At 37.7% G+C, this 24,355-nt stretch overlaps 1 protein-coding gene across 5 annotated transcripts in view; it reads right to left on the bottom strand.

The window, feature by feature from the left end:
- Nucleotides 1–23,144, bottom strand: part of LOC117399277 (beta-1,4-galactosyltransferase 6) — a 44,037-nt gene extending 20,893 nt beyond the window's left edge. For 2 of the 5 annotated variants that reach the window (XM_033998365.3, XM_034920575.2), the window contains exons 1-6: nt 22,293–23,027; nt 11,291–11,407; nt 10,150–10,263; nt 7,949–8,073; nt 2,633–2,749; nt 1,996–2,183 (exon numbers count right to left, since the gene is read on the bottom strand). In XM_033998365.3, the coding sequence (XP_033854256.1) occupies nt 1,996–2,183; nt 2,633–2,749; nt 7,949–8,073; nt 10,150–10,263; nt 11,291–11,407; nt 22,293–22,407 (776 nt within the window). In that variant the 5' untranslated portion in view covers nt 22,408–23,027. The other 3 variants (XM_033998366.3, XM_059022104.1, XM_059022105.1) reach the window with 3 other exon arrangements.
- Between the last annotated feature and the right edge of the window lie 1,211 nt (nt 23,145–24,355).

A 24,355-nucleotide genomic window follows, 5' to 3' on the forward strand; every position in this document is an offset into this window, starting at 1 on the left:
TGTTCCCCAACTCTGAGGATTGGTTTTTCCAGCAGGACAATGCTCCATGCCACACAGCCAGGTCAATCAAGGTGTGGATGGAGGACCACCAGATCAAGACCCTGTCATGGCCAGCCCAATCTCCAGACCTGAACCCCATTGAAAACCTCTGGAATGTGATCAAGAGGAAGATGGATGGTCACAAGCCATCAAACAAAGCCGAGCTGCTTGAATTTTTGCGCCAGGAGTGGCATAAAGTCACCCAACATCAATGTGAAAGACTGGTGGAGAGCATGCCAAGACGCATGAAAGCTGTGCTTGAAAATCAGGGTTATTCCACCAAATATTGATTTCTGAACTCTTCCCAAGTTAAAGCATTAGTATTGTGTTGTTTAAAAATGAATATGAACTTATTTTCTTTGCATTATTCGAGGTCTGACAACACTGCATCTTTTTTGTTATTTTCTGCAAATAAATGCTCTAAATGACAATATTTTGATTTGGAATTTGGGAGGAATGTTGTCAGTAGTTTATAGAATAAAACAAAAATGTTCATTTTACCCAAACACATACCTATAAATAGTAAAACCAGAGAAACTGATAATTTTGCAGTGGTCTCTTAATTTTTTCCAGAGCTGTATATATATATATATATATATATATATATATATATATATATATATATATATATATAATCTTGCTTGACAAACCTGGGGGGCAATTAATTCAACATAAATAACATTATGATGCACAGGACATCAAATAGTGTTGGCAAAACATCTTGCACGTTCAGATAAACGCAAAATTTGTAGATCAAAGATTCAATGCATTCTGTGCACCCATCTGCAATAATCTCCTAAATAAATGTGTAAATGGGTGCACGTTACAATCCAAAAACTGTTATTAATATGGTATATCGGTAAAACGGAATTCACAAAAATCCTAATCTGTGCATTTGTAAACGGCATCCTTCTACATAAATGTGTACACTCATTTGGTGTAGAATGACCCCATTAGTGTGTCTAAAAAGTTTAACTATTAACAAAACAAATAGCGTACACTATACATATGAACATTTAAAGTTTAAATATATCCCAGGGCAACACAACAAACAAACAAACAAACAAACAAACAAACATTTTGCCACCACAGCTACCAGTTGTGTTATGTACACACTCCATTACTACACAACCAAGCTCCTGCTACTTACCTGGCAATCAAACCTCTCATTGTCTTTCAGCTCAAAATATGTATGCAAATAAAATATTAAAATGAGAAGTTTGCAAACATAACATTAACATATAAATAATAAAAAATAAACTTAAAAAAAACAGAAGTTTGTGTCAAAATACTGAAAAAAGAGAAAAAGACAAAGCAAAAACAAATAGACAATGGGATTAAGCACAGATAAAACAAGCAAACTATTTCAAGATGCAGAGATAAGGTAATGACGTTTCTCCCAAATTGGTGTTCTCTTTTTTGATGTCTATTCAAATGATGAAAATCTAGCAGAGGACCTAAATACTGCTGATGTTCTATTTCCATAACCTTGGCATGCAATGGGCTTGGTAAGTCTGTGGTGGTTTTGATGTAATAAAAATACCCTGCTATTTTTATTCCAACTGACAGGGTGAAAAACACTTGCTGGCTTGTAGAAAAGCTTGCAGTTAAAATAAGTATAAACGTTTAAAATCATACATCACACAGTGTATACCACATGACTATAAAAACTGTAAAGTGGAAACATTTTACTGACCAGTAAAAGAAGTGATACCCATTGCTGTTACATTTGTCAGTATCAACAAGTCAATTAAACTTATCGACACATTGTTCATGAACACAGGATTCCCTAGAGCAGAATTAAACTGCACTGAGCACAGCTGGGACAGATTAACTAGACCAACTACACAAATGATTTAAAATTGGTAGATATACTCTACAGTGTTTACATAGTTAGAAAATGTGCTGCATTTTCCCTTTAAAATGCTCAAACATAGAATAAAAGGCACAACTTACATATACATGTACTTGTCGAGTTTTGCAGCAAAGTGGCGAGGCATTTGTCCACAACCATAATAATTCCGATCGTTTTCTGGGATATGATCCACATCATGGAAAACAAGACAGTCCCAGTCTAGGTCCTTCATGGCTTCTTTAAAGCCAACATTAAACAGCATGGCACGATTAAAGGGCTGGGTGCCACCCTAGGAAAACAAACTGGCATTACAAAGTGAAGATGGAGAAATTACACTCGTCTAGTATTTATGTCTTATGATGGTGTGTTTTACTAAAACTAACTTTTTGTCCTAGAACCAAGTTTGTTACCAATTACAGGTTGAAAGTTAAAACTAAAACAAAAAAGGAACTTGCGATTCTCTTTACATATGTTCTGTGCTTGATATTTGTCAAGTATACCGTGTGTGTCTTATTGTAAAGATTTTTTTTACATGGAAAAGTAACTACACTGTTGAAAACATCTATACAAGTTATCTATACTATGTTCTGCAGAACACTTTTCAAATATCGATTAATTCATAATTTAGTAATATGATTTAATCAATGTTATGCTTTCAAATAGTAGTAGTTTAAATGACACTAGATGTCAGTCCTCACACAAAAATGATGGAAAATGACCCAATAAAAAGGTTTTTACCTGCTCAATGACATAGAAGGCAAACTGCAAACGCTGTCTTTGGAGCATAGGAATTAGATGTCGGAAGAGTATTGGGAGATGCTCATGACGGTTACGGAAGGGAATAAGTATTGCCACCTGACAAAAGTAAAAACATGCACTGGCTGAGGGCAAGTGAAGACAAAACAAGAAAAATAAACAGTTTCATCAGGTATGCTAAATTACAATACTGCTTATTCAACTAAATGATTTATTTCCTTTGAAGAAAAAGCTCTGCACTTGCCCTAAAGCATGGGATGTCCAAGAGCCCTGGAGCCGGTTTCATAAAGTGCTTCTACTGTTAAAAGCTAGAAGGCTGCTTCTGTGCTGCTAGCTAGTATGATTCCAGGTGATGGGAATGATCATTACCATGGTAACTGTACTCATGTGTGGGCCATCTAAACAAATAAAAGTTGAAGATGGAGTATAGTTTACTAGAGGGTGTATTTATTTTTTTAAACCCAGATGTTCACAAACACCACCACCCACGACGGAGGAATATTACAATATACATAATATATTCAATAAAAATATATTCAATAAAAAAAATAAACATTTACAGCAAATAAATTGGCTAAATGAGTTAATATAAATCTATTCTACAGCAATTAACATTTTAGGAGACGTTGCACACGGGTAAGTTATTTAAGCAACACAAAGCTGTAAACTGTTGCTGGATATCCCTTTCTGTTGATATTACAAATGCTTCTTCTGTGGTGGTGCTAGGATTGTGAAGCAAGTACAATCTATGCACCCTAGAACATTTGGGACGTTTGCATATTTATCAAAACCCTGTTTAATAAGCCTTTAATCTTCACGATTGAAGGGGAACTGGATGTATTTCCTACTATTGGCATGGCTGAGGGAAACACGGGCACTCATACCTGAAGCGGTTGCCTTATTAATGCCATGTAAATCACCAACATTTCTTTAGCCAGATGCATAAAAAGGCAAAGCTACATTAATGTGTGGCTTCACTGGTATTCAAAATGTCACAATTCTAGCATTAGAATTTAGACTAGTTTGAATTCATGATGATCATATTTAAATCTAGCAGATTTATTCTGTCCCAAAATATTCAGTCAAATTTCTATTGACCCAAATCAGTAGCAAAGCCATGATTAAAAGTTTGCTATCATCGGTCAGTGGAATATGTTCACAATTGTCAACTCTTCCTTTTGATGTAAAGTTAGCCACTAAAAGAGGGCTTCTAGGTTTAGAATGTACTTAACAGTATCGGATCGTTTACCAGCATGTCGCGAGACTCTCTGGAAAGCCGTTAGAGGCTGTGTGGTCCAGTGGTTAAAGAAACAGGCTTGTAACCAGGAGGTTCCCGGTTCAAATCCCACTTCAGTCACTGACTCATTGTGTGACCCTGAGCAAGTCACTTAACCTCCTTGTGCTCCGTCTTTCGGGTGAGATGTAATTGTAAGTGACTCTGCAGCTGATGCATTGTTCACACACCCTAGTCTCTGTAAGTCGCCTTGGATAAAGGTATCTGCTAAATATACAAATAATAGTATTAGCAGCATACAAAATACATAGCTAGGGTTTCAAAGTTACTGATACTTAGAATTCAGTGAAAAGGATAGAAGGATGCCAACTAGTTATTGCAATTAGTTCTAGATATTGCACCTGTAAAGGAAATTAGTTTAAAAAAATAGAACTGAGCCATAGATGAATAACAAAATCCTTGAGAATATTAGATTTAGAGATCAACTCCTAAATATTTTTTTAAAAAGATTAGGAGTAAAATTAAAAGTGTACTCTGACTTTTGCAAATTGAGGAATAAAGTTCAGAGAGATATTAAAAAAGGCCAAATCTGATTATTTTAGTGATCAAATTATTGAAAACAAGAATTCAAAAAAGTTATGGCAAGACCTGAAAGTTACAGTGAGAATTCTAAAAGTCAATCTAATGTGGTTTTGGAAATTGATGGTGAACTTTGTTATGCTTCTAACAAGGTGGCTAATGTTTTATATACTTTCGATACGAACGTGGCTTCTGAGCTGGTTATCAAATTACCAAGTGCACCCGAGAAGTTTAATACCAAGTCTGAGATATTTAAATACTTTTATAGAACTAAAGGAGTTGCGCTAAATAGTTTTAAATTACAACCTGTATGTGATAGCTTTACATATGAACAACTCTGTGGTCTGAACTCTTGTAAAAGCACTGGGCTAGATAACATTACTGTTCGATTTTAGAAAGATGGTGCCAGTGAATTAAAAAAGTTTCCTATTACATTTATTGTAAACTTATCTATTACCACAAATACTGTACCAGATTTTAAACTAGCAAGAGTTAGACCTCTCTTTGAGAAGAACAAAAGAGGAAGTTGGAAATTACAGACCTGTTAGTATTCTCTCATCAGTATACAAAATATTAGAAAGATCAGTGTATACTCAATTATATAAGTTATTTAATAGTTAACAAAATATTGTATCAGTTTCAATCAGGATTCAGAGGTGGAGATTCTTCAGATGAAGATGTCTTATTTATCTTACAGATTATATTAGATCTGAAATTGACAAAGGTAACTATACAGGTATGGCACTTAGACCTACAAAAGGCTTTTGACTATTGATCATAACATTTTATGTGAGAAACTAGAAGCAATAGGTGTAGGGTTGATTATGTGGTTCAAATCATGTCATATCTTAGTAACAGGAAACAGTCAATGTCAATGGCGCTGAATCAAAGTTTATGAGTATTGATCGTGGAGTACCACAGGGAAGTATTTTAGTCCCTTTGTTGTTCTTATGTTACATTAATGACATGCCAATAAGTGTTACATGCAAGCTTCTACTTTATGCTGACAGTGCTATATCAGTATCAGATAATCACGCACGAGTCAAAAGCTCTGTTAAATATCTTGGAATTATCCTGGATGAAACAATGTCAGGTGATTTTATGGCACATGAAATTGTAAAGTAACTCTCGTCTAAATTTTTGTTAGGCAAGCTGTTTTTTTTTTGTTTGTTTTTTTGTTTTTTAAATGGAACATTTTTTAAAATGGTCTGTCAAGCTTTAATTAAATGCCATTTTGACTACTCTTGTTCATCTTTGTATTCAGGCCTAACCCAAAAACTGAAGAATAAGTTACAAGTGGCACAAAATAAAGTAAAGTAATTTGCTTTATAAAAAAGGCAGGGACTCTAGGTCACATATTGGACAGAAATAATTAATTAGTATTGGAATTCAATGTCAACGACAGTGTCAATCAGTTAATTTTTCAAAATTCATAGCAATTTATCAATTATTTACATAAATTTCAAGAGTAGTAAAAACAACAAAGTTATTCTACAAGGAATATTATTTATAACTTTGTGCCAATGGTAAATAGCTGAGCTATGGATACTGTTTATTTCACTGGCATACAGATATGGAATTCACTTCCAAACCATATTAAGAGTTCAAACAGCATGAATGTTTAAGAAGGAGGTAAAGAAACTTATATAATAGAAGACTTCAGATGGAAGACACAATGTCTTCCTGAATGCCCATGTGACCCTTATTACAACATTTTAATTTCAATATGTAATTTATTTTATACCTGGCTTCCACCCTTTTCATTTCAACAGGATCCCAATGGAAATAAGTTGACTTAGTTGACTTGTTGGGTCATCCTGGGTATTAGGTAGACAATATATTTCTTTTTATGATTTTTATGTACATTTTTGGAATTTGTAATAATGGTCTCACTGCTGACCTGTTTTATGTATGTATTTATTTATTTATTTATTTCAATGAACAATGTGGACTTTACCAAATAAAAACAAACTAGTTAAAGATTTAGCAGGCTTCTAAGCACTTTGTGAAACAGGCCCCTGCAACCGACAGAAGTGGTGTTCAAATGTTAGCAGTACATTTCTGAATGCCAAAGAATATATATATTAACCAAAATTGTACACAATTTACTTTACAGCATATTTCTATGACAATGGAAAAGCACAAAAATATAAAATAAATAAATACAAATCAGATGACTGTGTATCAGATTTTAAATAGCAACATATGATCATTATTCCATATGACGAGCAGCTTGCAGGTATAGTGAAATCTAAACCACTTCCTAAAATATTCATCAAGTCTGCTTCCCTTATGGAGCAAAACCCAACACCTTTGAATGGGATGACACACACAAACTTCATGTTTTACCATGTATCCTTGGTAACAGAGGGCATACTTATTTAAGTGATCAGAACACTGGGTTGAAGTTCAATAGGTCATGTATTTGCGCCCAGCGCTCCAGATAAGGTTTTGGGTGATTCAGTAATTAGACACCGAGCTAAATGTATTTTGGTTGACTAAAATGCAACATTACCTTGAAGTCGAGTACATTCAATAAACACTGTACATCTTTAATGCTTACTTATCGGGCAAGTATTAAACTACAGTCTTACATTAACTACTGTACAAAAACAATTACTTATTTGCTTTACTGCTCATGTATACTTTCATAAAAACTGCTGGTTCCCAATATAGAGCCTTTTAGTAACTGTGTGCTACGTTCATAGTACTGGTTTGTAAACTAACTTCAAACACTGTCCATATACAATTTCTTTAGAAAAACGGCCTGTCTAAATTGTTTAAGAAAACAAATTAAAATGGGAGATCTTGTGAACAATACAGCTGTGTAAAAACATGAAGGCAGTTAATTTTTTGTTGTCCGACAGCCACGATCAGACGTGACCTATGGAATCACAATACATATGTATACTCAGTAAGAAGCATCAGGTCTTTATCATCCGTAATCCAAAAAAAAATAAAAAAATCACATGGCAGACATTTTAGGTAACCGGTGAAAATGAAGTGTGTTAAATTTTGCACAAGAAGTTTCCATAACACTGAATTATTTGAAGCTGACCACTTAAATGGTTTGGAAGATATCCGTAGTAGGTGCGCAAACATTTGCTGATTGGTTTGGCTAACGCCTTTAAAACCTCACTCCTATCAGGTGCGAGTATCATTTACAAAAACAAAAACTATACTTACACCTGGTACTCACTGTGATGTATATTCACATTCTGTGTAATAAACTTACTAAACAAACAGTCTCTATGCAACATTTAAACAAATTAAATCAAGACAAATCCTATATTTGCACATGGGGACCTGCCAATGGGGATATTCATCCCCTGTGAAAAGAAGTAGGAAAATATATTAATAGGACATGAAAATGTTATGTTGCCAACTTTGCTGTACAGTTGTCTTGTTGATACCTGCAGATATAAAGTCTGTATCTACCTTCATCTTGGTCTAAATAATATTGGATTTGAAAGTATTCTTTTTACCTTCCATCGAGGTTTGCAGTCTTTAGGTTTCCAGTGTCCTGCAGGTTGGATATCCAGATACTTTGAAAAGTTCTGATGAATTTCATCCATTGTTATTTCAGTCATATTAACATCAATAACACCCTCTGGAAGGCAAACAAAAAACAAGAAGTTTCCCAAACATTTCTAACAAGATCCGGTTTTACCTTCTGCTTATCCACAAGCTGGAACAAGCACTGCACAAGGAATACCATCCCTGACTTGCCCATGCAGAGTAAAAGAACATGCAGGGCATTAGAAACAGACAGAGAATGGAGAGATGGATTTTACAGCCTTTATTTTCTGGTTCAGTATTTCTAAATAAATAAATAATTAAATAAATAAATAAAATAATAAAAATAAAAATAAATCACTTCTATAACTTCCAAAAGAAACACGAGAAAACTGGACAGAGCCCCCTTGCATCTAAATCTGGATTGCTTTCTTCGCATCCAAAAACAACTATACAATATTATACTATACAATATTTTATTGTTGCAGCTAAAGCAATTAGTATGGACATTATGAACCAGGGTTAGATTTTTAAGGATTTTTTCAGATTATCCGACGGGCAAGTTTAAGACAGATCACTGGTTGTCCAATACAAATAAAAAGTGTGTATGTATATACCATTTATCTATCAACAGGGCAATTAGAAAGTAAGTTTACCACATCAACACACCATATCTCACAAACAGTTACATATGGTTAAGGGAACCATGGGACGCAAATGCCAAAGTTATTAATTTTTTGTCACTAGGGGACACCACTGTGGTTAGTGAAGAGTATTTCCACCTTCCAGTACTGTGGGTATAAATAGTCCTGTCACTCGCAAGGCAGCTCAGTCAAGCAACATGAAGCGGACAAGTGTGCAGAGAGGTGAAGTGGTCAAGTTTATTTTTATTTATTTTTTTTACAGCAAAAGGAAGCAATGCCGAGGCAGCTCTTGGAATACTGTACAGTGCATAACGTCCGCAACAGGCAGTGTTCAAAAGCTGCTGTTCAAGTTTTTTTTTTAGTTTTTTTTTTTTTTAATAAATTTAACTTGAGCTCAGCCATGCCATAGTAGAACCCAGCACAAGCTGCACGTGTTGTCGCCCGCCGCCTGGATTTGCCCATTCAGTTCGTAAGGCTCTCCGTTCAACTCTGCGGATGTTTCCATACGAGCTGCATTACGTTCAAGCATTGGAGGAGACGGATTTTATCAGGACGTGTCGATTTTGCATTGTAGTCCTTGGCACGACTGGAATTGGATGACCAGTGGCCTGCTAATATCATGTGGACGGATGAAGCACACTTCACCGTCTGGAAGTGTGAATAAGCGGAACTGTGTTATTTGGTTGGAGACTAATCCACATGCAACATTTGCGAGACCCCTAAATGATGTTACCCCTACAGAATGATTATGCTAATGTACAGTGGTATACGTAGCGCTTAAAATTAGTTTCTACAGAAAAGCACTGCAAACCACATTGCTTGCATAGCTCGAGGTGACGGACAGTTTGTGTTTTTTGGGGCTGATTCCGATTACCAATATTCCATATCAATTAATGGCAGATACTGGATTCCGATACAGATTCCCCCCCCCCCCCCCCCCTTCCATTAAATACAATTGTAATCCATCACTTTAAAATTGTAATCTGACAATATATTTATTTATCTCAGCATCTCTATGATCTTTAGCTACTGTACCACTGCATAGATGGTAGGCACACACTGGAAAATTCAGCTTTCTTTATACAAGACGTTAATATATTTATGAAGCACTTGTCCTACAGACCACTGAATATGTTGGAAGCACTTGTCCATCCAGTTTTGACTGTCCTGGGCAAATGGACAAGTCTTAAATTTGAACCCTATGAATAATTATTAAACTATTATTCTTGTAGCATCATAAACTGTAGCAGACACCAATAATTCAGAAGTATTAAGATACAATTTTCTTTTAATAGTCTCCAACTCTTCACGAAAGGTTTCAGAGTATTACTTTACAGAATAATTATTTAGCTTTCTGATGCAAAAATTATATTTAATTCCTGCCATTATTTTACTTACCATACTATTCCAATAGTACAAAAGGTTACATAAGTTAAGCATGAAAAATACAGCTATTTACTCAACAAGCAATCATATAACAATTTAAGAAAAATGGCTATAAAAACAATGGTTTACAGCCTACTTACTCATAGAAGGTAGTTTTTCAGGACAAGGAAGGTTTGGAGCATAGGTAAAATTATCTGGAAGATATGCAATTGGTTGAGCAATGTATTCACTGGTGTTATTGCCATCAGGATAATCTAATGAAACAATGATATAAAACAGTAATTAGGAACAGAATAGAGCAGCAGTCCACAACACTCCATTCTGGAAACAATGGAGTAAAACAGGTCTCAACATTTGTTTTAAATCTTGCAAGCCAGCATTAATGCTGCTACACACCAGACATGATGAAACAAGCGAAAACCTGCAGCTATGCAACAAAATTAATAGAACCTATAACTGAGAAGTATCTATCTTTCACACAACAAGCAACACGGCAGCAATGCAAAAAATAGGATTGAATCCCATTTTGCAATGTTGTCATGCGACAACTAGGGAATTCAGCAGAGAACAGCTTCTAGCATGTGGTTCTGCAGGGTGTAGCAGTATCCAAAATGACAGGAAAAAATAATGCTTGCCGTGGAAAAATACCCAGAGCTTTATGACAAAGATCACCACAATTATAAAAATACAGATTTAAAAGATAATATGTGCATGTCCATTTCAAAAGGAAATGGATAAGCCTGGTATGTATGATGTATTACCATAGGCTACATGTTGAAATACCATCAGAAGGCACTCAATTTCCACATCATTTTGACAAATATGTACCAGTAGATCATAGTTTTGTCAATAGCAATTTTAATAGTTTTATCAATCTGGCAGTTTTCAAATCTGTCGCATCACATCTGTGTTGCTTCTGGTGTGTATGGTCATGTCGCTCGGAAATTATTGTCACCCGATGAAAAATCATATAGCGTCTGGTGTGTAGTAGCTGTCACTAATGATATTTTGGCTAAATAAATTGAATTGAGGGTCCATTTTACTGAAGGGTCAGGAATTTTTTTTTTCCTGCTGTAGTCAAGCAAGGGAATAGTGGGACAGTTTTAAATCTCATTGCTTTAAATTATACTTAAGTTTAAAAAAAAAAAATGCAGTACTACACTGTAATCTGGACTAAAAATATGGTACCTGAACAAAATAAGCTACGTTAGAATCAGCCATTATAAAGATGGGATATAAGACAGTCCTGTGTTTTAACCCATACCTCCAGGGAACACTTACCTGTGCCATTAAGGGTGGAGTTCTTGTTTGTGTACAATCTGATCATATGTCCTATTGTTCTCACATTGTCCCTTAACATTATACCTCGTGCTTGAACCATGAAGAGGTAGGTGTTTGCTGAAATACACAGATAAAACACTTAGATTTTTACTAATTTAAGACTTTTACATCTCAAAAGAATAAACAAATATAACTATTGTCATGCATTTAAAAACTAGATATGGTAGATGGTTTAAACTATACTTTCAGAAGTTTTGTAAATTGACCGTTACAATACTTTTCACATACGTACTTTGCTGAAAGTGGGTATAAAGGTGTACTTTGTATTGTACTATATTGTTGCATGATGTAGTATACTACAGCTGTATAAATAAGTACTACAGCTTCCTACAACATACTACACTATTTATTTGGGTCATACAGTATATAATACTGTAAAGGCCTGGTCACACGGGTGACATTTGTCGACGGCAACAGATGTTGCCGGCTTGTCGCCTCACGTGTCCACCCTGGGCAACATATCTCCCACTAAGGACGATGTTCTATTTTTCAGTTAACACGAGGGCAACATTTTCAATACCAGCCAATCAAATTTGATAGTACTGTCACATAAGGCTCGACCATAACATCAGACAGTGTATATGATGCATTCTGATTCCTGCATTTCATCCAATTACATGTAGTCTATAGATATGCAATACAGTGTGTATGTGAATAAGCGAATGTTAATGTTCACTGCTACAATAACATATAAGCTAGGAATACAATTCTACAATAAAATACACGTGTGCGTATTTTTTAAAATGGTTTTATTTTAATTTGCCATGTATGCAGTTATGGAGTATAATTTGTGCCAACATTAAATACACATAAATAAGATGCAATTTATTTCAATTTTTTGTTATTTCATTTTATTTAATGTTATAATGTAAGTTAGTACATTTTTATATTGTAGTCTTCCTTCGCAGCATGTTTACATCTTGTGACAAATGTGCATTAGGATTAGTTTGCATTACTTTGTTGCTTGTGTGTAGCCAGCTTGTTGGCTGCAGGTTTGTCTTCTCGTGTGACCACCTCAAATTGCAAGGCAACACGCAGGCAACAACTGTGTTTGTCTTGTTGCCGTCAACAAAAGTTGCCCGTGTGATCAGGCCTTTATATTTACTTCTTGTTTTAAGGCCTGTTCAAAATTACCAGCATTTGCAATTTACATTTCTCACAGCATACTCTTGTTGGAATGTTCTTTTTCTAAAATTATGATGTAAATCGCAACATACAAGGGAGAAAATGCTAGAAAAATCAACTTCAAAATGTGTGTTCATGGCAAAACCATAAATACAAATAAAATATATATATAAGAAAAAAAAAAGATTTAAAACTACATCAGACCTCATGGACCAAGAGAGTTAGAAAGAAAGATGTCTCTTACGGCCCCTCACATGGTACCACCAGAAGTAAGCCAATATTCATACTCCTCAAATTCAGGCCCCTCAATGTTAAGTATGCAATGTTAACCGGATGCAAGTGACAGACAGACAGACAGAGATATATAGAGATAGATAGATAGATAGATAGAGAGAGAAGGGTGGATTTAGGCCTGTAGCTTGACTTTATTAAATTCTTCAATATACACAAAATCCAAGTGACCCCACCCCACCTCAACAAATTTATAAAACACCGAGTAAATATTTCTTTCAGTGCAATTTGGGACAAATTTTCAAATATATTTAAAAAGTAACATACTAAGAGTACAACTATAAAATGCAATACTTTGAGTTACTAAAATATGATTTTTTTTATTTTTATACAATTAAGCATCTGCCTATTTTCCCCCCCACTCTCTCAAAGCTGAATTCAACTGCTGATATACAAGTGTTTGTTTGTTGCATCACAGACACGAAATCATTGCCAAATATTACTGCTACTTTGTGAAATTCAGTTTTTCTTTTGTAACTGCTGAACCACAGATTTTTAAAAAGGACTTGCATATAACCCATCAAGTTTTTCTGCACTGTTTCCTGTTTTTCTACCAAAAAGTATCCACTATTTGCAGTAGACTCCATCATAAACTGCCGAAAAAAGCAACTAAGAAAATATCATCATAACCCTAGTTCCCTGAAATAGAAATGTAACCATTACCATATGGATATTTACCTCCTAAAAACCCGAAACCTAAATATTGTATATCAAAGCTGCTCCGCAAGCCTGTGACCCAGTAATGGCCTGCCTCAGAGGGCACAAAAGGCCTACACTCACAAATCTCTAATATTTTTCTTCAAGCCTGCTACAATCATGGACACAGTGACCTTGGTGGTTAATGGTTACATTTGTATTTCAGGGAACCAGGGTTATGATAATAACCCAACGTTCCTTTTCAAGTACAAAATGTAACCATTACCGTATGGGCAAGTACACCAAAGCCGTCACAAGGGCAATACTGCAGAACGGCTGGAATGTATAGGGGTGTTCACACCAGACACGGCACGGCAGTGCTGCACGGCAAAAGCAATTGTTTTCAATGAAGGCGGTCACGCAGAGTGGCGCACAGGAGATCAACTATTTTCAACTTTCGCCGCGCCGTGACGTAAACTACCAGCAGCCAATCGGGGGAAAGTAGGAGGCTCCTTTGCGAGGAAGAAATTAAAAATAAATAAATAAAAAAACGGAGGAAAAACTTGTGGTTCTGATTTCAGATTTTCCAGAGTTGTATAATACAACATTAAGTAGGTTTGAAATCTGCATTCATCAAACCGGAGCTTCTGTATCAGACGATGATATTCGCCATACCTTTTTTTCTTAAGGATGTCATAAACCCACAGCAATCTTACATTTTTTGTCCCTTTCTCCAGTAGAGCAGGGCGATCGCAATTATCTTTTTTTGTTTGCGGTTCATTGTTCCAGGTATTGTGTTGTCAGATGCACAGTACCACTGATTGTTGCCGCTTTTACAGTTTCCCTGCCAAAAGTTTGATATAATGGGATGGCAGTAGTTGCATTTTTTAATCATGTGTATACGATAATGCTCAATAATATCAATGTATAATGATGCCTTTAATTCACACTCTTTGCCTATACCCAGCAAACCAGACAGAACTGACAAAAAAAGAAAATACAATACAAGAAAACACAATTGAAGGATCCAAGACATTCATCCTGTAGAACCCATGGGGAGTAGCCCACACCGCCGCATTGCATATATCATTGACAGATACACCCTGGAATAAAGCACACAAAGTTGTCATGCTCCTGGTGGAATGGACAGTGAGCTTTTCTGGAGGGGCAAGTTGGCCAGCTTATAGGTAGTCCTGACTGTGCCATCCATTTGGACAGCCACTGCTTAGACAGGGCTTGACCATGGGACCTCGCCCCATAGCAGACAAAAAACTGTTTCAGCTGCCTCCAACTTTTTGTCCTGTCAACATAGTACGCCAGAGCCCAATCTGGGCAGAGCATATGTAACTGTCGCTCTCCGTCAGACTGGAATGGAGATGGACGGGAAAGCTTCCAATTCCAGACTGGTTGACATGGAATGCCGAGACAGTCTTCGGCAAAAAGGCAGGATTGGTACAGAGCGTGAACTTTGTCCTGGCCTCTAAAAATTAAGAAGGGAAAGCAGTGGGAAGGCATATAAACAGAAGCCTCGGCCACCGGTGTGCCAAGGCATCCATCACCAGCGGGTCCCATTGTGAGGAACCAGAGGGGACAGTGGGTTGATTACTGGGAGGCAAAAAGGTCTATCTGTGCTCTCCCAAACCTCTCCCAGATGAGACTCACCACCTCGGGGTGAAGCCTCCACTCTGAGCTGCTGGGAACTCCCCTTGAGATTAGATCTGCTGCCTAGTTTACCCCAGGCAGATGAACTGCACGCAGTGAGAGGAGGTTCTCATGCACCCGGAGTGCGCCCTGGTGGTTGATGCAAGTCGCCACTTTTGTGTTGTCTGTATGGACAAGCACATGTCTCCCTCAAACCTCCTGCAAAAAATTCTGCAAGGATAGGTGAACATCCCAGCCCACACTGGATGTGTCTGTAACGATGACCTTTCTTCTGATGACACTACCCAGTGCTATGCCTAGGCGTAGATGGGCCAGCTGTTTCCACCAAGAGAGAGCCTTTATACAATGATGAGACACTGTCAATAGGTGGTTGCAGTTCAACATGGGCTGGAAAAACCCTACTGTTGAACCAGGCCTGCAGAGTGCACATGGAAGGGTCTGGGAAGCTGCTGCCATGAGGCCCATAAGTTTCTGAAAGCGCTCCTAGCAAGCAGCTATTCTCTGCACTCTGCCGTCCGACAGATTGGACAGCATGGCCCTGGAGTCCAAGCACACTCCTAAATAGGAAACTGTTAGGGAAGGTGTTAGCTGACTCCGCATGATTCACCGTAAGGCCCAACCGTTGAAGGTGGCCGGTGACAAGTCTGCCTGTGCTGGATAAGACACTCAAGGACCCCCAAACGCAGACAATCTTAATCATAAATATTTGACAGAAAATCATGATGCTTGGTACTTGGTAACCTTATGTAACACATTGATGGAAATGTCCAGTGTGATTTAACACGTCTCCCGATGTCTTGAATTGTCCAGTTCTGTCAAATTTCTTTTCTTTATGATTTCAAGGCGAAAAAAACTGGCTTGTTTTGTGTGGATGTCACGTTCATACCTTCAGCAGATACTAGTTGCTAGATACTAGAACTTTTGGGCACAGTGACTGCCCAAAAGTACCAGGTAACTTGGGAAAATGTGGCCTCGATTTGCACAGTTTCTGCTTCATCATACACCCAGGGACATTGAACTTAAAGAAACCAAAACTGCTACAAACTTAAATAAGAAACCAAAACTGCTAAGCATCATATTCCACATGTAAAGTGTGCATACTGAGATTTTTTTACCAAAATGTTCCTGAGGTTTCAATTAAAAACATTTTTACAGATTTGATCACAATTTTAATATTTGTAAAAGTCTCCTGCAAAATTCCAGGGAAAAAATTGTTAAGATAAAAAACGAGAATGTGGAACACTAATTATATTGTTGCATGACGCACTGTAGTATATATTGTAGTAGGGCTCTAAAAATTGGCAACAAATTGGGCAAGGCCAAAATTTAATAAATTTGTAGAGGGCATGGCCAAAGTGTAGGAAATTATTGGCCACAGAAGAAAAATAAATAAATAAATAAATAAAAATAAATAAATAAATAAAATAAAAATAAATACCTACGTAACTTAATAACTACAGTCTAACTTCTTGTTGTGTATGGAATTGGTGGCCGCACTTCTAATTGTGTATAGTTGTAATATGGGAAACATGTTGCAGCGTGAATGCCAAGTGTTAGTCCGGATTGAAGAGCATGCAACACAGCCAGTGCTGATGTATTTCACTTGTTTTTTTACTGACAATAAATGGTTACAAGTTTGTTCTGTTTACAATATTAAATACACCACAGTAAACACAATATCATATTTTAGATATCATACTTAATTTTATTTCCTAATTACGGTCCAAAGTATTTATATGGTGACGGCAGAATGCATTCTTAAAATGGTTAGTGAGAAATAAACTGGTTTTCACTGCAGCAGCTGACCCTGCTTTAGTACAAAACCAGTTATGGTAATGTCTTAATTTCTGTGCCTGCTTCTTTGGCTGAAGAGATATTATCGGCTCATTGTGTAACTAGGTACATTCCTGCACAATTAAATCATCCTCAGACTACATGTGGGATAGATGCGGCTGTTGAAAATGCAACAAATGATAAAAACACTGTTAGTGTTAACTCAAAACTTGAATTTAAAACACTTATTTGATTGGTGAAGGACAACATTGGTTTATTGGAGTTCACACCCCAAATATATATATATATATATATATATATATATATATATATATATATATATATATATATATATACACACACACACACACATACATACAGTGCCTTGCATAAGTATTCACCCCCTTGAACTTTTCCACATTTTGTAGTGTTACAACCTGGAATTAAAATGGATTTAATTAGGATTTTTTTGTCACTGATCTACACAAAATAGTCCATAATGTCGAAGTGGGGAGAAAAAAAATCTACATATTTTTCTAAATTATTTACAAATTAAAAAACTGAAAAGTCTTGATTGCATAAGCATTCACCCCCTTTGCTGTGACACCCCTAAATAAGCTCTGGTGCAACCATTTGCCTTCAGAAGTCACGTAATTAGTTGAATGGAGTCCACCTGTGTGCTGTGCAATTAAAGTGTCACATGATCTCAGATTAAATACACCTGTTTCTGGAAGGCCCCAGAGTTTGTTAGAGAGCATATCTAAACAAACAGCATCATGATGACCAAGGAGCTATCAAAACAAGTCCAGGATAAAGTTCTGGAGAAGCATCAATCAGGGTTGGGTTATAAAATAAATATCCCAAACTTTGAACATCCCCCAGAGCACCGTTAAATCCATTATTAAAAAATGGAAAGAATATGGCACAACCGCGACTCTGCCTAGAGAAGGCCGTCCACCAAAACTCACCAGGTAAGGAGGGCATTAGTCAGAGAAACAACCAAGAGGCCAATGGTAACTCTGAAGGAGCAGGAGAGATCCACAGCTGAGATGGGAGAAACCGTCCATGGGACAACTATAACCCGGACACTCCACAAAGCTGGGCTTTATGGAAGAGTGGCGAGAAGAAAGCCATTGCTGAAAAAAACCCATATCAAATCCTGTTTTGATTTTGCCAAAAGGCATATGGGAGACACAGCAAACATGTGGAAAAGGTTCTCTGGTGTGATGAGACCAAAATTGAACTTTTTGGCCTTAGCGCAAAACGCTATGTGTGGCGCAAAGCCAACACTGCTCATCACCCTGAGAACACCATCCCCACGGTAAAGCATGGTGTTGGCAGCATCATGTTATGGGGATGCTTTTCATCGGCAGGGGCTGGGAAACTGGTCAGGATTGAGGGCAAGATGGATGGAGCCAAATACAGGGAAATTCTAGAGGAAAACCTGGTTTCAGTCTGCAAGAGACCTGGGACTGGGGCGGAGGTTCACCTTGCAGCAGGACAATGACCCTAAACACACAGCCAAAGCTACACTAGAGTGGTTTAAAAACAAGAACCTGAATGTCTTAGAATGGCCCAGTCAAAGCCCAGACCTCAATCCGATTGAGACTCTGTGGCAAGACTTGAAAATTGCTGTTCAACAACGGTCCCCATCCAACTTGACAGAGCTTGAGCAATTTTGCCAAGAAGAATGGGCAAAAATTGCAGGATCCAGATGTGCAAAGCTGGTAGAGACTTAGCAAAAAAGACTCACAGCTGTAATTGCTGCCAAAGGTGCTTCTACCAACAAAACATATGCGCCTGGAGTTTGCTAAATGGCATTGGCACTTCGATTGGAACCGGGTGCTATGGTCAGATGAGACGAAAATAGAGCTCTTTGGCCATGCACACCAGCGGTCAGATAAGCAGAATATCGAAGATGCAAAGTGGCCCAGAATTTGGGAGTTATCAGAGCAGCCCAGAATTCTGGACATTATCTGCAAACCAGATCGGCCCAGAATTCTGGACATTATCTGAAAAGCAAAACGGCCCAGAATTTGGGACGTAAACGAAAACAGGGGCAGTCTATATGTAAAACTGTGATTACATTAGAGATAAACTAATGTATCCTATAATGTATCTCTCTCTCTGGTCGCAATGTTAAAAATGCCTGCAAGCCTTCCCACTCATGTGACAACATTCATGTGACAGACATGGACCAATCAAAACGCGAGACTTATGCGGTTCCATCCCAAAAACCAGGCCTGTGTCATACCAAGTGTTGCCAGGTCCGCGGTTTTCCCCGCAGAATTAGGCTACTTCAAAAACACAGCCGCAGGAAATATTAACGAGTCGCGGGTTGATAATGTAATTAGATTGGTGGTATAACTTCAGAAGATTGAACTGTTTTCATGTTTGCAATATTGTTTGGGATACAGTACCAGCATTAGTATTTCAATAAAGGTATCACGCTGTAATTCGCTTGCTGGCCTGGTCCCTTCAGAGCTTCCATACAAATTTGTTGATAAATGACGTGTGGATGAGCTGTACTGGGGCTTGTAGTTTTTATCAAATTTATACTGGGTATCTTACAAAAGCTTTTGATTTTGATTTTTTTTTTTGGGCTTACAGTTTATTAAGATTAAATAGCTATTCACATTACGGCAATTACAACTAATGGAAACAATACAACCCCCACTCAATACAACCGATAACACTAGAGTGACTAGACAAATGAAAAACACGTAAACAAATATGTGATTTATCTTGAATTTTTATCTGGAAGCTTTAATCAGTTCATATATCAGGAAATGGTTGGGAGTTCCACGCTGCCTCAGCAGAGTGGGACTTTATGGTAAAGGAATACTGCAGCTACCAGTCTCCTCTCCAACCGAAGAGTTTAAGTGCGCCAAGGTCAGACTGGAAATGACATTAGTAGAGTCACGAGACAAATGCGTAAGGGAGGCAGCACCTGTGTTGAAAACTGGAAGAAAGTGGGCGGCAAAGAAAGCTGTGGAGGATGCAAAGGCTGCCCTTCGAATTGGTGATATCATTGGGCAAGTTCAGCATGGAAGAGGGGGTGTTAGTCTCAGTTCAGCTCCTCCTACATAGCACAAGGCAGCCCCAGCTCAACGGAGGAAGCTGGTAGTCAACGAGGTGCAAAAGCAGGAGGAGAGGATGAGGTGTATAAAGGCCATTTCCCAGGCCAAGCAGGGAGAATGGATGATATGGGAGAGTGTGGAACAATGCAAGATTGTCTGGCAAGACCTATGGTCAAAGGAACAGAGCAGGATCAGTTTCCTCATTAGGTCAACATATGATGTTCTCCCAGACATCATAGATGAGGCGTATGAGAGGAAGAAACTGCTGTATGCTCAACTAGCCACTGAAGCGGAACAGCGAGGATGGAGAGTCCAGGTTTACCCAGTGGAGGTGGGTTGTCGAGGATTTGTGGCACACTCTACAACCCGGTTTCTCAGAGACGTCGGATTCAGTGGCCAAGAGTTGCGTCGCACAGTGAAGAATTTATCTGAAGCAGCAGAGAGGAGCAGCAACTGGCTGTGGTTGAGACGGAAAGATTCGGGCTGGGGATCTCAAGCACAATAGAAAGAAAGAAAGAAACGCTGATGTACAGGTAAGTAAGCTGGGCTGAGTTGAGTGGGGGACGGAGGGGGGTGATGCTGGGACGCCAGAATCACCGTCAAGCCCTCTTGAGGTGTCGTGGGCTAGTCGACGAAACACCGAGGATGGAAGGTGCCCACTTGAAGACCCCAGAGTTTGTCAAACTAAGATGAGGAAAATAATAAACTCATATGTCGGCGTCTTTACAAGAAATGAGCAATGCAGGTGTGTCAGAAGATGAAAGCGAACAGTGAACTTCCGAGTTAGTTACAGCGTGTTCACAGTTGTAAAATACAAGTTCAACCAACAGTGGCTAAAAGATTTCCCCTGGCTTAAGTTTGACAGTGTTAAAAAATGTTTATTTTTTTCCGTGCCCCTAAACGTTTCAGTGCGCGTTTATTTTTTTTATTTTTTAAACTTAGGCGCACATATGCCAAAGAAGTCAGCGTAAAGCGTCTGTTACGTTTCTGTTGTGGTTGTTTTGTGTTATTGTTGCTATTACGTATTGGACATATTAAATCCCGCTAATAATTGTTGGTGATAGCTGAATCGCGGAGCCCGTTCAGATCCACCAAAATGGATCGCAGTGCTTGGTGTATTGGCCATCACTGATCTAAGCTAAACATGTTGTGAATATGTTATACTCTGGGAAATGTCTGAGGTCCACTAATTAACTTACAGTTATTACAAAAAGCATGACACAAAGGGGTTATTTTACTGGTGTACAAAATGTCCGGTTGTAGACTCATTGATGACTGTAGACTGCAGATGGTACTGGCTGCTGCCTCGTTTGAAATTTTACATACTGATTTCATGGTGCAGATAAAAATGTAGCTTTAGAAGGAAGAGCAATAGGAGTCAATTTGACAAATCCAAAAACAAATAAATTGGATAGCATCAACTTTACTTAAAACACATGGAACAAAATTAACACCAAAAATAAAGTTGGTATGAAGGTATAACGGCAGTGTACAAAAACAACAAGATTAACATTACAAGTTCTCTTTTTTTGCATGTACACAAAAGGTTTCAACGATTAAAAAGTCACTTATTTCAGTACGCTTCTTGAAGAATAACAAGTTTACTGCACCGTTTATTTTTCCAGTTAAGAAATACATGTGAAAGAGTCAATTCCACACTTAAATATACAATCGGAACTCATATTTACATGCACCGTTTCATAGACTGTAGACTCTGACAACTCCAATCCCCCTTGCTCCACATGTAGCAGTGGAGCGTCATGGTTTCATATAGCTCTATTCAAGTAATCCAATATTAGTGAATGTCGGAATTGTACTAACATAAAACGTAAATGTTCATTAATATTAATTATATGTAATAAATTTAAAACAACTGCAAGCATGTCCACAATGTAACAGACGAGGAAGTTACTGAATGATATTAACTTCCATAGTTTACAATTCACTGTCACGTTCGTAATAAATAAATAATTAATTCAATACATACATACATACATACATACATACATACATACATATTAAATTACCACAAAAAACCAATGGCCGGGGGCGGGGAGAGAGAAAGGAAGAGAGATTCTGTTATGCTGTAACTATCCAGCTCGGTACCGGTATATAATCTTTCATTGTCAATGTAGCACTTCATTGACCGTTTTGTACACACAGCCGTCACAACACCCGGCCTTATTGTCCTTTTTTAAAAAAAAATAAACAGAACTATATTAATACTGAAACCATGCGGAATTAAGGCTTAAATTCAATTCACTGCATGTTGCGCTTGAGATGATATGTAAAGAAAAAAAATGCAATACTAATGTAGACCGCCTCGGCCTTTATTTCTAAATCTCGTATTCGAATATTTAAAAAAGCACCCTTACCTAGTCCAGGTGCCACGTATATGAAGTAGAGACATGATGTTGACAAGGAGAAGAAGAAAATGAAGGCCAGGAAGGAGCGGTTTGAGACCCGCAGCAACCTTTTCAGATGCAGCATCTTCGCTTAGGTTAGACGAGGGAAAAAAATACAATCCCATAAGAAAAAGAAAAAAAAAAGGAAAATATACACTTTAGATGTATCAGAACAAGGTCCGTAACCGAGACAATATATTTATTTTAAAAAAACAAATCTGTCGATACAGTCTTCCTCCTAAATGCTGGTGCAGTAAAAATGAAAAAAAAAAAATGAAAAAAATCTACTGTGCAAGATATTTCAGACTCAAACGCCAGGCCCTGTCAAATATTTTAAATACCACAAGCACATTATCGGCAGTGAATAATATCGGTAATTACAAGTTAGTTTAAAAAAAAAAAAGGTTATTTTAAAAGCGTAAGGTACAGTATATGACTCCCTAATTGTACTTTACATTTTTTCGCAGACAATGAAGCCTGGTTTGTATTGTACCCCTGGAAAATGGTTCTGCACTGCTTCCTCCCACTCACGGACTAGCTGTTGGTTTTCAAAACGGTCTAGTCTGAATCTAAACGGTTAAATCTAATGTATAACATAACAACACCAGATGAACTATGTGATTCTGGAAACGGTATGTTAGTAGTTTTAAAGAGAAAACTTAAAAACAGTCAAGTTTCGTTCCAATTCATAGCTGCTGCTGTGTTGCGGACCTTGTTTCCGGTGGGTGTAACCAGTCCACTTTCTCCCCGGCCCTCCTGCAACCACTCAGACTGCAGTAAATAATTGTGGGACCAAGGGGCGTGAGTCACATCTTTGGAGCCAAAGGGATCAATTCAGAAATTAATTTGGCAATTTGTCCATTAATTCGTCAACTCATCAATTAATCAATTCCTGCATAAATTCACAGATGCATTCGTTAATTCGTCCATCAATTCAGAAATTAATTCGCCAATTCATCAATGAATTAATCAGTGCAGCAATTCAAAGGCTGGACTGACTTCTGGGTGAATCGATTGCTGCACGATTCACCTCTCTGCGAATTAATTAATTTAAATTTGAACTGCCAACTGTCAATCTCGCACTGTGCCAAAAAGGCGTACCCATTTCTAACCAATTGGGGTAGATACTACAATTGCAACCTATTATAATTCAGTCTCAAGCAAAACAGGCTACTAAAAAAAAAGGCGTTTCAATCACCTCAGCATTAGAAGAAAATAAAAAAAAACGTTTACTTTGGTGACAGCATCTATGAAAAGATCTTGATGGATTTCCATATTATTATTATTATTATTATTATTATTATTAATTCATACAGCAGAAGTCTTTATCCAAGGTGACTTACAGTTTTACTAAGCAGTAAGTGAAAAATACGATCAAGCAAATATGGTAGAATTACAATAAATTATTAATAATAATAATAATAATAATAATAATAATAATAATAATAAAATCAGTATAAATAACAAGTTTGCTGAATGCATCAATCCAGTGTGGTGGCAGGATATAGCTGGCGATGCAGTGCTGGATCATTTTATAGTTCGACTTATCAAAACGATTGTTTAGGCCAGTGTTTCTCAACCGGTGTTCCGTGGAACAGTGGTGTTCCGTGGGACGTATGCATGTGTTCCGTGGAAAAAAATGAAAACATTACTGTTAGCTAGCTAGCTAACGTTACATTTACATTAAGCCCTCATACACGTTTGAAATACGTAGCTAACGTTAGCTGATACAATGTTGCTCACAATTAACTCATCATACACACGACTTTGCCTCCTTCTTCTCTTCTAAAATCTCAGATATCCGCAAACTCTTTAACACCTCTTCCTCCCCCGCACCCCTCCCGCTCCAACTCCTACACCCACTGCAACCCCTACTAACTCACCCTCCTTCTCCACCTTCTTGCCCCTCTCAGACTCTGACCTCTCCTCCCTGCTCCAGGGTCACAAACCCACCACGTGTGCCTTGGACCCCATCCCCACTCACCTCTTTCAAGCTGCTGCTCCTGCTCTACTCCCCTTCATCTCCTCCCTCC

This window comes from Acipenser ruthenus, chromosome 4 (assembly GCF_902713425.1).
Source record: "Acipenser ruthenus chromosome 4, fAciRut3.2 maternal haplotype, whole genome shotgun sequence".
NCBI classification, from domain to species: Eukaryota; Metazoa; Chordata; class Actinopteri; order Acipenseriformes; family Acipenseridae; genus Acipenser; species Acipenser ruthenus.